The sequence below is a fragment of the Ahaetulla prasina genome, chromosome 3 (assembly GCF_028640845.1).
Source record: "Ahaetulla prasina isolate Xishuangbanna chromosome 3, ASM2864084v1, whole genome shotgun sequence".
NCBI classification, from domain to species: domain Eukaryota; kingdom Metazoa; phylum Chordata; class Lepidosauria; order Squamata; family Colubridae; genus Ahaetulla; species Ahaetulla prasina.
Window position 1 is genome coordinate 161,775,708 of NC_080541.1, and position 16,797 is coordinate 161,792,504.

At 35.4% G+C, this 16,797-nt stretch overlaps 1 protein-coding gene across 2 annotated transcripts in view; it reads right to left on the reverse strand.

The window, feature by feature from the left end:
• Positions 1 to 16,797, reverse strand: part of PDE4B (phosphodiesterase 4B) — a 304,494-nt gene that overhangs the window by 63,530 nt on the left and 224,167 nt on the right. For both annotated transcript variants that reach the window (XM_058177096.1, XM_058177097.1), the window contains 4 exons: positions 9,423 to 9,617; positions 6,946 to 6,982; positions 4,331 to 4,401; positions 2,454 to 2,503 (listed from right to left, as the gene is read on the reverse strand). In XM_058177096.1, the coding sequence (XP_058033079.1) occupies positions 2,454 to 2,503; positions 4,331 to 4,401; positions 6,946 to 6,982; positions 9,423 to 9,617 (353 nt within the window). The remainder of the gene's footprint in view (positions 1 to 2,453; positions 2,504 to 4,330; positions 4,402 to 6,945; positions 6,983 to 9,422; positions 9,618 to 16,797) is intronic.

Here is a 16,797-nt window from a genome sequence, read left to right on the forward strand (position 1 = left end):
ATCCATGTTATTTTATTAGCAGCATTAGAGAATTTGCTTTTTCAACTTTTCAATTTCATCTAAAAGCTTTCCAGCTTCCCATCTAAGCATCGATCAGATATGATCTTGCTTAGTGGTGGATAGGGGCTGCCACTGAACAGAAAATTGACCTGTTTAAAGTAACAAAGGGGTATTGGAGAAAATTTGAATTCGCTTTTGCAAATGTTTAAAGGAGACTTTTAAAAATTGGGGCAATATATTTGATCCCATTGTATTCCTCTAGTCTAGAGAGCAAACATCTGAATCAGTGTCCCCAGTAATCTCAGTTGTACTACCATGTTTAGAAATAAGGCAAAGCATGAATTGCAGGAGTTGCTTCTGGAGAGGAATTATAACTAACATCCCATTGCCAGTAGGAGACATTACAGCTAAAAACGGCGGCTGAATGCTGGATTCTGACTATTAAAATCTTTCTGGAGTAAGGAGACATACTGAGATCAGCCTTAAGTACTCCAGACAGGTGGTCTTCGTCTCTCTCTGTGTGAGAGAGTAGATGGCATAAACTGCATTTTTGTCGTTGGCTTGTAGGCAGCTAGAGGTCACAGGATTATATTGCGCTCACAGCTGTCAAGGTAGCCTTTAAGAACTTCAAAGTTCTGGCCGAACCTCAGAATCATGTTGAATTTAATTTTTTTTCTACTGCTCTTTTTACTCCTTCAGAACTGCAAATTTGATCCACCAGGTGAGTTTTTCCGCAATCATTTAACAAATATATTTTTTATAAGTTGAAAATTTCTTTTCTGAATATATAGCCAAAGAAGGATGATAGTGTAGATTTCAAAAGGTTTTAAATGGATTAAGGATCAGAAATCTGAAATTAATTGTAACACTCCTTTCTTGTGATAATCTTTTTTATATTTACATCTGGAAACAAAATAAATAATAAGATGACTTCGAAGGTTGGTTTTTAGGGGGCATAAGGAGATAAATAGATCAGTGGATTTCTTTAAGAGAAATTTGTAATTATTGCATGCATGCCCAAAATGATTTCAAAGTTATCTTCTATAATAGGAAAACTTTACTCTGCCTTTAAAGAACAACCTCCATTGAATAAAACTGAAAGTGATATGAATGTGACTTTAAAAATGGTAGCCTGCAAGGAAAAGGATGAAATAAAGGATTTATAAAAATATGATATATTGGATGTGAAAACCAAACTAATTGAAACTGAACAACTACAAAACACACAGAACTGAAGAAGCTTCTTGAATGAGAAGTGAAACATCTTCAAAGAAAAAAATGGAAAGTCCAGCTGCTTCTTGAAAAAGCACCTTTGGGACAATCATGACCTGGATGACTGAGAACCTCCATAGATACAAAACACCCCAAAATACTAAACCACAAGTGTGGTTTGGATAACTTCTTTCCAATAGAGTTACAAAAGGGACTTATTGAAGTTGTTAACAGCTTTGTGACAAATAGTGAAAATATGATCTGGATAACCATTTTATATTGGATTTACAACAAGGGTTGATAGAAGTCTTAATAAGTCTGGGAGAAAAGATGAAGAGGGCTTGTAAAGAAAGCAGATACTAAAATATTATTTGAGAGGATTAAAGATTGCTGGGAGAAAGAGGAAAGAAGATAAAATTGGCTTATTTGATCAGGGTTAGAATAAATCAGATCTTATCTGATGAAGTTTAATGCATTTTTTAAATTAGGATTGCATGACAATGTTTTAAATGTTTATTTAAAAATGAGATGAAGGAATTTGTTTAAATAGAAAAAGGAAAGATTTGAAGTGGAAATGAATGGGTATGGCAACAAGAGTTTCTTGTTTCTTACACAATTTTTCTTTTTATATGTTTTTATTCTATGTAAAGTATATTAGTTCTATGTGTATAATATAACCTTTAATAAAATTATTACCAAAAAAGGGAAGATTTCTTCATGGAATTGTTGCAGTGACCTAGAAGGTTTATGCATGAAGAATTGTTGCATTTCAGTTGACACATATCATTAATAGTTAGGCATATTGTTTTTGTAAAGAACATATTGAGCAATGAAATCCATCCCTTTGTTAAATGAAAAGGTTGCTCACAATTGTTTTTTGTGTATCCCCTTTACTGTAATGTCTTCAACAATGAACCCTTTGCATTTCAACAATGAATCATTTCCTCCATCCTCTTCCTGTCTACCCCATACCACTCTTCTTCTAGGCATATTTTTTTTTTGCATACCATCTGTTTCTGTTCTCCTCACAAAGGTTCTTTCTCATCTCTGCTACTCAGTTGTGTTGCAAAACACAACTAATGACAAAACAGCTTGAGTAACCTATGCTCGACCAGCAAACATCCATTAGAAAAATGTATAATGATACCTCTCTGCTTGATGCTGTAAATGTACAGGACAGGCCCTGTAATTGACCAAAGCAATATCCCCCCCCACACACACACACACAACAGAACACATACCTTGAATGTTTACTTTGGAGATGGGTAGCTGACTTGCTGCTGGAGACCTCCTGTGGAGGAATGAATTGAAGTTTATTATATGGCTGCACTGGGATTCAGAGATGCCTGTGAATACAATGCAGTTTTTTTCTCCTATTAATATAGATTAAGGGCTCACTCTATAGGAGTAATGGGTAGCTGAAGGCTAGAGATGCCAGCTAAACCCAAATTTGAATGGAGGATACGCCACATAGTATCTTCCATTCAAATTTGTAAACATGTGTAAGTTTAACATCAGCTGCTAGTGAGGTGATTCATCCATGCTAGTGTTTCTCAACTTTGGCAATTTTAAGAGGTGTGGACTTCGACTCCGGGAAAGTCACAGTCAGCAATACCGTCTGAGAGAATTCAGGGAATTGAAGTCCACATCTCTTAAAGTTGAGAAATGGTTCTGCATACAGTCTAAAACAGAGAGAAAACGGAGAAACTTTGAAACATTGGCCTATCCATCTGACAAGTCAATGCCTACAAACTGCTTGCCTCAAAAAGCAGCTGTCACCCAGATTCAGTGTCAAGGGCTTCCATACTGCTTGTTTAGGAATGTAAAGTGAAATCATGCTGCACGTTCTCATGACTGAGAAGAAATGTGAAGGGGATGGGTGCATCTCCATTAGAGTACTCTGATCAGTCAACACAAACCGATGGTAATACTTTTAAACAGGGGTCTCCAACCTTGGAACTTTAAGCCTGGTGGACTTCAACTTTGCTGGCTGGGGGATTCTGGGAGTTGAAGTCCATAAATAAATCATAAATCATGCTTTTAAACATGTAAGTAGCATCCTTCTGATTTTGCCCTCATGGGATTCCACAGGGAAGAAAAACCTAGTTTCCTCAAATAAACATTAAGGAAACCGAACAGCTAAATAACGGATCTGGACAATGGACAATGAAAAGTAATAAATATTTTACAATACTTCCATTTAAAATTATGACAGGCTTGGAACAGGTGCTTTTACAAGCTGTAAAGCACTCCTGGCCATCGCACCAACTTCCCCTCTAATCATGTGACCACATTTTAGGTGCTTGGCAACCGCTTTGCCTTCATGTGACTGCCATTTGTAATTTTCTGGGGAAAGTGCCCATGCAGAAGAATGAGTTTGCACTTACAACTGTCGCATTTGCTTAATGACTACAGATTCAGTTAATGAACACGGTGGCTCATTTAACAACTGCTGCAAAAAATGCAGTAAAATTGGGTCCAGTCACATGAGGATAACTGTAAATCTTAAGCAGGCTTCCCCAAATGTTTGTATAATTTCTGTTATATTTGAACATTGACAGGGCATTTTCAAAATCTGCCAATTAACAGATAGTGAAAATTGCAGTACAAATGTCATCATTATTTAACAATTTAATTTTTTTCATAATTCATTCCAATATGGTAGACTTAATTTAATGTGATTTTTAAAAATAGGACATATACACACAAAAAATATATTAGGAGAAATCTGTTTTTAAAATACACCTTAAACATAATAAATATATTAGGAAAAATGTGAATGATATATGATTTTTCATTAAGAATTTGTCTTTTTAAAGAAACCAGAAGTTATTGCACCTAAGCGATAGAATAAACTAACAACAGAAAAAAATGAAAAACCAAGATGAACCAAACTGACATGAGGACTAAAGTCATAATTATCTTTCTGCAATTCAAATCCAAACTCAAAATAACTGCTTTGGGAATTAGCTTGTATTTCAACCCAATGAATATTTGGATTGTAACTTCCACTGATTTTAAACAGGACCTACTTCTGAATAGATAATTCATAGTTTTACAACCTTAAGGTATGAGTACAACAGCTAATTAAAAAGAAAAATGAAAAAAAGGAGCTTACTTGTTTGACGTTCCCTGCAGATTAGTCAGTATTGTAAAATTATTTCTTACACTTCTCAAACTTGCCAAGACCTAATAAAATGTAAGAGTTTAACATAATACATTGGAAGAACTCAAAATGTAGAATTATATAAATATACCGATGTTCTTAGAAGTCCCACAAATGTCTGAAGAGAATTAAGCAAAAATATTTTTATTAAAACAAATTGGTTTCAATTTTTAAAATTATGTTTAAATCTATAAAATAACAAGGACTTATATTATTCAAATTGATGAAACAATATTATAGCTCACATCATATACAGTAGTAGCCAAAATTGCAGAAACCTTTTGGAAAACGTATATTTTTTAGGTTTCATGGCTAATAACACCACTTTTTTTGGAGCAGTACCATAAAATTATATATCAATGGAAAGATAATTTACTCAAGAATGTAATGCAACAAAGGTTGTTCAATTATCTGTATTCTATGAAAAGTTATAGCCAAATAACCAGAAAAAGGAAGCACAACTTGCTTAGGTTGATATCAGGCAACTTTCCTTCATCTGATTGTTGCCAATGAGCAGGAGTGTTTAGAGAGCCAATGAGGTGTCATCTTGTTTTGGCAATAAGTCAATCAGATCACAGTAGGATTCAGTTATTGATGTCATGTACTGAAGCTGAGATGACATTTGTCAGTGTGTTATGTGATCATTAGCAAGTTGGTTGGGTTTTTTTGTGTCCTTTCATTTAGTGAGCTTGTAAAACATAATAAAATTAAAGTAATGGTGCAAAGAGTGAACTGGTCATCCAGAAAGTGATGTAAAATGGTATTATTAAGTGAACAAGGCTACAGTTATAAAGAAATTTGAAGAAAAAATGTGGAAACTTAACCAAAGGTAGCATTTCTAAGTTTTTGAAGAGGTGTAAGGAGACTCAGTCACTACAAAGCCATACTGGTAAAGGCAGGAAAAGGTACATAACAGCAAGTGATGATAGAAGAATTAAGAGACTGTGCCTTTGTGACAGAAGAAAATCATCAAGATGAAATGACACAATGCAATGTGAAGTTGAGTGCAAGGACTGTTCAGTGCAAACTGCAGGAATTTGACCTAAAATCTAGAATTCCACTAAAAAAGCCACTTCTATCTCTCAAACAAAGGTTGAAAAGCATTACATTCTTGATTAAATTATCTTTCCATTGATATATAATTTTATGGTACTACTAAAAAAAGGTAGCTAGAAAAAGTTATTAACCATCAAACTTCAAAAATACACTTTTCCCAAAAGGTTTCCACAATTTTGGCCACTACTGTATCTCTAATACTAGATCTAGGTTGCAAAAATCTGGAAAATCGCCAGATGGCAGCAAAGAGATAATAAAAATTCTAATTCTTTGCTTCCACTTAATGGCCATATATATTTTTTGCAGCCCAGATTTATATAATACTTATTTAACTGAATTTTATATTCATACATTTGAAAATAAAAAATCACAGTCTATTTATTACCCACAATAGTTTGAAGGTATACAATAGACAATAACTGGAAAAGAGAATAAAAGTTTATTGTGTGACTAGAAAAAGTTGTTAATAACAGTTAAAACAGGGCTATAGGCCCTGGAATTACTGAAATCTTGAAAAGAGCAACAATGCCGCAAAACACAAAGAAACTTAATTGCTTTGGCAACATCACAAATATAATCTATTGCTTGTATTTTTTTCTTCTGAAATAAATTAGTTTTTCTATTTCCAAGTCTGGCATTTATAAATTGTGCATTGTTATTGGGAATATTAGTCACATTAAAGAGATAAAGAGGGCCAGTTTGGTTTAGTGGTTAAGGCACTAAGCTAGATACAGGAAGACTGTGAGTTCTAGTCCCACCTTAGGCATGAAAGCCAGCTGGGTGACTTTGGGCCAGTCCCTCTCTCGGCCAATTCACTTCATAAGGTTGTTGTTATGGGGAAAATAGGAGGAAGAAGTTGAGTTGGATATGTTCACCGCCCTGAGTTATTTGTAAAAACAATAAAGGTAAGATACAAATAAGTAAATAAAATAAAATTTTAAAAGCCATCTTTAGGCTTTTAGTACAGTACTTCTATAGGAAAAGCATACTGTGAGCAGAAAAATGGAAGTAAATTTAGCATAACATAGCTGGCAAGATTAAGGAAGCAACAATTTACACAGATTTCAGTAAAATAAATGCAATGCTAATCTGTAGTAAATACAGAATCTGGAAATTGAAATAGGAATGTCCAGGTCTTTTATTGTGAGGTCATAAGAAAGTTGCCTTTTTGAATATTTTGAATGCTTTTTACCAGATCTTTCCTTGTGACATTATGAAATAATCTGACAATTGAATTAGTTGCTCTTAAAGGCATAAAACAACTGTAGCAGTTTATCAGATAAATTTTCAGAAAGGATTTAGAGAACGAGTGGAGAATTTAAAAGACTTTGAGATCTAATGTGCCTAGGGAAACTGAAAAGGATAACATAGGCAGGTGTGATGAGTGTAGGGATCCTGAGGCCAGGTCTACGTGAAACAACGAACAGTATTTACACGTTCAGTTTGGTTCTCAAATGTTTTAATTCAATCTTGTTAGTGACAGAAACTGTATTACAATATTTGGAACATACCTGTGCAAATGGTGTCACTATCAGGTCATCTCCATGTCTAATAAAAAATGAGAACAAAAAGGAGCATGTGTTTTAGAAGATTTCAAAAAATAACTGTATAATGAACAATCATCACAATATCTTGTTCTAAAACTCTGACTAACTTTAAGTTTAATGGCTGTAAGCTTCATGTCCAAGCACAAATTAAGATTATATACAACTAAACTTGTGAATAGTGATTTTAAATTAGAATGGGGAATGAAGTCCTTTTTTGCTATATAGTTTTTTTCTCTCTCCAGAGTGGGAGTTGTTTAGGATTCTACCTTTTGCATTCTGACTTGATTCAAAAGAGTTTCTTCACGTGATCTTTTCCATAGCATATGTATTAGAAATGGCAACTTTCAGTGTACACGTTAAAGTTGCCTTTCTATTTAAAAAAAATAAAAAATATTCAGTATTTTATGCATTTTAGTAGGTCTATGCACAAAAATGATTTTAAGAGATACCTCAGAAAGTATGAGAATGGGCATTCAGTACCTCTTTTATGTAGGCATTTCTTTTTTCAGCTTTCCACATGAAAAAGCCATGGCTACTTTAGTGAACTGATTGATTATAGCAGCTGCCTCTTTCAAGTGGGTCCTTAAAGCAGCCATGTCTTTATTCAAACTTGTATGAGACCTGAAAAAGACAGCTGCTTTAAAGAGATGCTGGGTTCTATGATGGAATGTAGCGGGGAACTCGATTCCCAGGAGGAAGGGGTGATTTCCACAAAAGTAAGAGGCAACTCACCTCAGCTCAGATATTATGTGTGAGAGAAAGTGGGTGATACAGTCCCTTCCTAATAGTTTACAGACTATATTGTAGATGCAGATAGAGTTTGGCAAGATTTTGTCTATAGCAATAAAGAACTCAGCTTGGAAGAATTGCCACCTGTTATTCTTGATTTTGGGCTGACAGGTTGCAATTTCTGTGTATTTTAAAGTACCCCGTGCAAATTGTTTTTAAGCATGCGGAGTCCTAGTATTTAAAATGTATGGATAAATTGTTTATCAAGTTAAATCATGAAGTTTTAGAATTATTTGCGTTTAATTATTGAAATATTTTCTGTCTAAATGTTCTACTTAATTACAAAGTGAGTCCAGTGAATCATTTTAATATATGTTGCTGATTTGAAATGTTTCTTGCTTTTAAAAAATTATGTTATTATAATAAAGTGATAGTTTAAACTCAGGTTCAAACTCCCTATAGGCACATAAGCCAGCTGGGTGACCTTAGGCAAGTTGTTCCTCTCAGTTCATACCAATATTAATCTGTATAACAAGTCACTGAAAAATAAAACACCTAATTGAACCATGCATTGATGATATTGCTCTAAGAATTACAGTACAAAATGAGAAGACCCAGTAATCACGTGGCACAAACTTTTGGAATAACAACAGCCTTGTTAAAAACCTTTTTGTTTAAATCGCGCTGGTAATTTTCTATTTTATTTGGCCATAAATAATTGCTCCTAATTTAAATGGTTCTCTAATCAGAATGTATATCCAAAGATGTATATGTATATCCAAATACATATACATTTGTATTTCTTTGTATATCCAAAGAAACGAAATAATCCAATCAGAAATTATCATTTTCTTCTTCTTCTTCTTTTCTTATAAGACTAGGAAATTCCAGTTAGTTTTATATACTAACTCTCAGTCGGAAAAAGGGCATAACATTATGAGAAAAGGCCAGCTTCGGATTTCCTGACTTTTGTTGACTTATCCAGCTTTTAATGCTATTTAAACACAGACAATTTGTCTAGATTTTCAATATGGAAAATTAAATAATATGTATGCAAGAAATAAAAATAAACAGGTGTTCCTCATGTAAACTGTGATTATTCAAGCCCACCATTACCACTGTTGTTCCAGAAGTTGGAGTGCAACGGAATGTTGTTCTATATTCTTAGTTTCTAAGTTGTCCAGAATTCCAGCTTCCCAGTCATTCCACTCCTTGTTCTCCCAAGTCCTGATGATCACTAAAAACTCATTCTTTATTGGGTTGTGGTTTTGGCAAGCAGAAGGGGAATGTTCCCTTGGATTCCACAGAGTATACAAACATCTTTCTTTTCTTTTTCAAGTCGGCATATTCTGTTCCCTCTGTTTGTTACGCTTCAGACCTGATGATATGGAGCTACTGAATTTTATATTAGAAAGAGGTTGTTGTTGTTTGCCTGATGATGATATTCATGGAGCTGATAGCAACAACTGAGTCCCTCGGGAGATAGGGCGGTATAAAAATGTGATTAAATAAATAAATAAATTACCCACATGATGATTAGACACACATGATTTTCTGATATTATCAGCTTGCAAACTGGTTTCACTTTTCTGAGAAAAGTTGCCCCAGGATTATTCTAGATCAACATTTTCCAATTTGTTGCCCTCAGATCTGTTGAAATTAGAATTCCAGTCTGCTCAGTAGAAATTCTAGAATATAATAGATCTACTTACTGTTCACTTGGAACAGAAGAATTCCGTGACATGGTCTTTGGTGACAGGTCATAGTCACTGTCCGATCGATAAAGAAATGACTCTCTACGCTGGCTATGCCCTGGAAATGTAGTGTGAAGCACAAGCCCTGAAGAAGAGCCAGCCTGAGGATCAAGTGGGCTACGACCAGGTGAAGGGCCATTTTCAACATCAAAGCTGTGAACAAGAAATTCATGAATATGACTGACATTGCATATTTATCATCTTAATTATGACTTCATTTTACATTTTCAAAACTAAAAATTACAATATTGTTCATTCCCACTTATCACAACTGGGAAACAGTAGGTAAACACCTAATCAGAATAATGTTTTCTGAAAGTTGACTGCCTTTATATTCTTGAAGGCATTTGTAACTTTGCTATTGTTTAGTTTTGTTTCTCTGCAGCTTGAATCTTTAGTGATTCGCAGAATCCATTTTCCAAGCATACTTCTTAGGATCCGTCTATCCTAAGAGATACTGAGAAATATAAGCATCTACTTGTGAAATTAAAGTCAACTTTGAGTATTTCTTAAAAGTATTGATTAAAGTTGGGGGAAAAAAGAAACGAGATATCAAACCGTATTCTAGAGATCTACAGTACAAAGAAAACTATGGACATGAAAATTTATTTCCTAAAACAGTTGTTAAAAAAATAAAAGCATATCTATTTTTGGCACTTAACTGCAAGAACCCTGTTTTCAAGTAATTTAAAGTTACTGAAGTATTATAGGATATTTATGAACAATCCCATAAAGTACTACCAGTTCTTTGTCTAGAAATATGAAACAAGACTATATTGCTAGAAATTGGGGGGGAAATCAGTATACGTACTTATACTGAAAAAAGTGGTGCAAATAGAAAAAACCCCATTAATTTCTCAAACCAGAAAATATTTGTTTAACATTTTACAAAGACTTATCCATACATGTAGAAAGACAAATCAGAGGAACAGGGAGATTTCTGAAAAGACAGAGTCATGAAATCAGGTAGCTAATATAAAATGGATAACAAAAAAGGAAGAGAATAAAAGGAGATTTATATTTGCTTCATTGACAACAGTCAAAAGCTTTCATCATGTAGGTCATGGCAGAATATAATCCATGTTAAGACTAACAAGTATACCAGAAAACTTGATTTATTTTCCTCAGGAATGTTTTAATGAAGACGAAGCTATTGAAAGAACTGAATCGATTTATTTATTTATTTATTTATTTATTTATTTATTTATTTATTTATTTATTTATTTATTGTAACAATATATACAAGCATTGCATAAAGAATTATATAATATATAAACATATATATGAGGAGAAACAAGGTACTATAAACATATATATATATAGGGGAAGAAACAATAGGACAGGAACGGTAGGCACGTTTGTGCTCTTATGCACGCCCCTTAGAGTCCTCTTAGGAAAGTGGTGAGGTCAACCGTGGATAGATTTTGAGTAAAGCTTTTGGGGTTATGAGAAGAAACCACAGAGTCAGGTAATGCATTCCAAGCATATATAATTCTGTTACAGAAATCGTGTTTTCTGCAATCTAAACTGGAGCGGTTGACATTGAGTTTAAATCTGTTGGTAGCTCTTGTGATATTGTTATTGAAACTAAAGAAGTCATTGACAGGAAGGACATTACAATGGATGATTTTATGAGCTAAACCCAGGTCCTGCCGAAGGCGACGAAGTTCCAAGTTTTCTAGACCCAGGATATCAAGTCTGGTGGAATAAGGTATTTTATTGGTTTCGGAGGAGTGGAGAACTCTTCTCGTAAAATACCTTTGGACATGCTCAACTGTGTTGATATCAGATATATGGTATGGGTTCCAGACAGGAGAGCAGTAATCAAGAATTGGCCTAGCAAATGTTTTATATGCTCTGGTCAGTAGCATGGTGTTTTTTGAAAAGAAGCTATGTAGAATTAAATTAACAACTCTTAGAGCCTTTTTTGCTATATAGTTGCAGTGGGCTTTGGCACTTAAATCGTTAGATGTAAAAACTCCAAGGTCTTTGACAGGGTGGGGGTCATCTGCGAGGCAATGTCCATCAAGCATGTACTTTGTGATTGGGTTCTTTCTTCCAATATGCAAGACTGAGCATTTACTGGTTGAGATTTGTAGTTGCCAAATTTTAGACCAGGCAGTTAGATGATCAAGGTCCTTTTGAATTGTGGATGTATTGTCAGTGGTGTTGAAAAGTTTGACATCATCAGCAAAGAGAACACAGTTACTTGAGATATGATCACAAAGATCATTTATGTATATTATAAAGAGAGTTGGTCCAAGAACGCTACCTTGAGGAACACCACTCTTGACAGGAACAGGATTTGATAGAGCATTAATTTTAACTATTTGTTGTCTGTTTGACAGAAAAGCAGATATCCAGTTGTGTAAGGGTCCTGAAATGCCATAGGATTTTAATTTTAGGAGAAGTTTATCATGTACTACTGAGTCAAAAGCTTTACAGAAGTCTATGTATATTGCATCTATTGATTTACCTAGATCAAGATTTGAAGTCCATAGGTGTTTACAGTGGAGAAGTTGTAAATTGCATGATAATTTTTTCCTGAAGCCAAATTGTTTATTTGAGAGAAGGTTGTGTATTTCTAAGTGCAAGATAATGGATTGGTTGATGATGGATTCCATTACTTTGCAGGTGACGCAACATAGGGAGATTGGTCTATAATTATCAACTAAGCTGGGGTCGCCTTTTTTGAAAACTGGAATGACTGTGGCTAGTGACCAGAGATTGGGAAGGGAACTGGTTGTGAAAGTTTTATTAAAGATTATACTTAGGGGTTCTGCTAAATTACTAGAGAGTTTTTTTAAGAAGTAAGCACAAAGTCCATCAGGTCCAATGGATAGAGATGGTTTCAAGTTACAAAGAGCTTTACCAACATTTTCTTCTATAAAATCTATATTTGTTAAGTCGTCATACGCATTGCTTGTACGATTTGGGAATGTGGGATATGTGCCATCACTGTTGACAAAAACTGAGCCAAAGAATTTTTTAAAGAGGTTTGCTTTAGTTACTTCGTTATTGTATTCATTGCCGTTAGAATCTTTTAGTGGTGGCATGGATCTAGAATCTTTAAGCTTGTTGTTGACAAAATTATAGAAGGCACGACTGGAATTAGTGCACAGAAGATCCTCTTCTTGCTTAGTGTGGTAATTTGTGCATTCGTTTTTTATTTGGTTGCATATAGCATGTAGCGATTTTTAAAATTTGCTACATAGCCCTTTTTGTTTTTTTTCCAGAGGGATTTTTTTTAGATTGAAGCTTTTTTATTGATATGGGTAGTTTGCTTTTCCTAATCTTGGTGGTAGTTTGGGGTACGTATAGTTTGATGACTCTGTTGATTTCGAGTAGGAAAACTCTATAGTGGTCTTCAGCAGTTATACAGGATGAGAACAGATTTAGCCAGTCCAGAGATGAAAGATCATTGTTTATAAGGTCATAATTTGCTTTTTTGAAGTTGTAGATGGGAATGCTATTGATATGACGATTTAAGTGACGACATATATTAAGACGGAAGTCAATCATGCAATGATCACTGTTGGAAAAGGGTTCTCTTATTTGTAGTCCATAAATGGTATTGGTGTTGTTGCAGAAGATGAGGTCAAGCCAGTTGTTTAGTCTTGTACTGTTAGTTACAAGTTGTTCAAGACCTAGGTTTGTAATAGCGTTGTATATTGTAGTGTGGATTGGATCAGTTGTACATTTGTTTGTTATCCAGTTGATGAGAGGTAAATTTAGGTCACCCAGGAAGATGAGTGGATATGGGCAAGAGGCAGCCCATGTTAGTAGTGAGGTTAAAATATTAGCATGAGTAATGTCGTAGTCAGGGGCTCTGTAGCATAGAATGAATCGAAGTGTGGTATTAGATGATAGGTCACATACAATAGTTTCAGGAAGAGAAAGTTTGTGTGCAACTTGAATGTTTTTTAGATTCAGTGACTTCTTATAGAAAATAGCCACTCCACCACCTCTTCGGTTTTCACGATCTGAACGGTGAACTTGATATTCTTTGTTTAAAATGATGGAATCAAGGATGGATGAGATTAGCCATGTTTCACAAATAAATATAGTATCAAATGTACCACTGTTTAGCAGGAGGATAAATTCAGGTAATTTGTTAACAATACTTCTTGCATTCATCAATTTACATTTAAAATCTGTAGAGAGAGGTGTTAAAGAGGTAAGGGGCGTGCATACCTAGTTTTGAATGTTAGTTGGTTGAGGGATATGTATAACTGGTGGTTGTATAGGAGGTTGGATGGGTGGATGGATATTTTGGATGGTGAGTGTTTGGATGTTGGGTACTTGACTGTTTGTTGATATGGTTGGTTGGATGGATGGTTGAAAGGCTGGTTGGATGGTTGTTTCGAAGGTTGGTTGGATGGATGTTCGGATGGCTGGCTGAATGGTTTGTTGGATAGCTGTACGGATGGCTGGTTGAATGGTTTGTTGGATGGCTGATTGGATGACAGTTTCGATGGATAGTTGGCTGATGGGTACTTGATTGATCATTGGGATGGCTGGTTGATGTTTTGGGTGATGGGGGGTTTGGTGGTGAGTTTTTGATTGTAGGATTTATTTTTTATGCAATAGGCACGGTAATCAATATATAGGTTTGATTCACCATTGTCTTGTCTTCGTTTAAGTTCAGTGCAGAGTTCACGAGAACGTATCCGTTGCAGGAAAGATAGATCGGGGCATGATCTAAGTTTACTATAGGCAGGGTTTGTTTTAGCAATTGAGTTGATGGTATATATGAACTTACGTTTGCTGTTCTCGTTTATGCAGATGACTCTGCAGAATCTTGGTGCTATTGATCCGTCACTGTTTTTATATTCTGGTCCATCTCTGGAGACTGCAAGTATTTCATTTGGGGAGATGGATGATGAATTATAATTTCCAATTATGTTGTGAATTTTGGTGATATCGGGTTCGTTTGTGTATTTATTTTTTGACCTCTCTCCAAGGCATCTCTAATTAGTTGGTCAGTAGTTATTTGTTGTTTAGGTTGAGTTGAAGGATGAGTATTATGTAATGTTAGATGAGTTGGGAAGAGATTTAGATCAGTCGAGAGTTCATTTTTTTGTGATGTAATTTGTTTTATCAGATTGGTGAATTTTATCAGATTACATAACTGTTAGGATTTTTTTTTCTAAGTTTTGTTCAATAGCTAGTATTCTTTTTTCTAGGTTTTGTTCAATAGCTAGTATTCTTTTTTCTAAGTTTTGTTCAATTGCAGCTATTATTCTTGTTTCTAAGTTTTTATCAGCGTCAATGGTTGATCTGTTGGATTTTTTGGCTGGCATAGTGATATATATATATATATATATATATATATTTGTTTTATCAGATTACATAACTGTTAGGATTTTTTCTAAGTTTTGTTCAATGGCTAGTATTCTTTTTCTAGGTTTTGTTCAATTGCAGCTATTATTCTTGTTTCTAAGTTTTTATCAGATTACATAACTGTTAGGATTTTTTCTAAGTTTTTATCAGATTGGTGAATTTTATCAGATTGGTGAAGCTTTGTTCTATAACTGATAGGATTTTTTCTAAGTTTTTATCAGCGTCAATGGTTGATCTGTTGGATTTTTTGGCTGGCATAGTGATATATATATATATATATATATATATATATATATATATATATATATATTATTTTTGAATAAATTATGTAATTAGTAATGAAGCAGTATCTTTCTTATTACTTCTATTTTATTTATTGAATAATTTTTATAATTATTCAATAATTGAGGAAGTATCTTTTCTGAAACAATCTCAACTTCTATTTTTCTCTCTTTCACTTTCACTGGTAATAAGTTTGGGGTAGGGATACTGGAGGTTGCAGAGAAGGAAGTGAAGTGAGAATGGAGTAAGCAGGGATGGTAATTGTGGATGCTGTGATCCACTATGTTTATGGTGGAGATTGGCGGGAGATTTAAAAGGTCCTTTAGATATGGAGGCAGAAGCAGTGTGGGTGGTGCTAAACCTCCTTAGCAACTCACTCGGCACTTGTGTTAATTGATCCTTGGATGTAGTTCCAGTGGTGCAGGCTGCCCTGGCAGTGATGGCTGCTACAAAATTCAGGTCGATCGGGTGTGGGCGGTGGCGGCGGCTGTCAGAATTGCGGATGCGGCGTGGGTCAGTGGTGGGCGGCGGCTGTTTGAATCGTGGCTTTAGCAGCTGTTTGGCGGTCGTCTGTATACCGGCAGCGGAGGGGGCGGCGGCAGCAGCAGCCTCTCAAATCTGGATCTCCTGAGTCCACTGGGTCACCAGAGATGAATCAGCGGGGCCGGTGGTTGTCCGACGGTCGTTCGTATCCCGGCAGTAGTGAGGGGGCGGCGGCAGCCGCTCAAATCAGGATCTACTGAATCCACTAGGGTCGTCTGTGTCCTGGTAGCAGTGAGGGGGGTGGCGGCAGTGGCAGCCGCTCAGATCGAGGTCTCCTGAATCCACTGGGTCACCAGAGTTGAGTTGGTGGGGTGGGTGGGTCCAAGAAGTTTTAAGCGGTTATTTGATCACTCAGATTTAGATTAGATTTCTGAGAGCGGCCGTTACAAGATGGAAGTAGTAACGGCAGTTGAGTGGTAGTTGCCGGTGATTATAGAGGAGCAGTAAGCTGAAATTATCGCTCTTGAAATATATCGCAGGGATCCTCAGGACTTCGTTAAAGTGGGGATACCTGTTTGTCCTGGTAGCGATGGGTATTTAAGCAAAAGTTGTCATTTGACAATAGGTCTCAGAGGAGCTTCCCTATTTATCTGTTGCTCTCGTACTCACCGGAACCGGACTTGTAAGAAACAGGAATCTGTAAGAACAAAGTGGTTGTACAAAAAGTATTATAGTTAAGGAATTGTACTCTTTTCAGTTTTTCTCCATCTTACTCTAATGGTTTACGGAAACGACTTTTGGAGATGGGGGAAGAACTGCAAATTGGACAAAAATCAGCTGAGCATGCAAAAGAAATGGGGGAGGGAATGGCAAAACTCACAGAAGGAACCATCTCTAGCTTCTTGAACTAAAAGTGGGAGGGAGGGAAGAGATTTACGTTCCGTTAATCTTACAGTACAGATAGACTTAGTACTCTAGGTGTGCTTCTTGTCTGGACTGCCTTGCAAGGATGACATCAATCTTGCAAGTCTGAAAAATTATCAATAAGTAAGTAATTCAGGTTTTAGTATTTCATAGATTTTATCATCAAGAATAACCTCTTGCAACTTTTATAATTGCAATAGCAAACATATGGCTAAGCAGCTTTCTTCCATCTGTTGTTAAGTCTAGTAATTTTAAAATAAATATTTATGCAGATAAATTGCCCAACTGAACAATATATAGT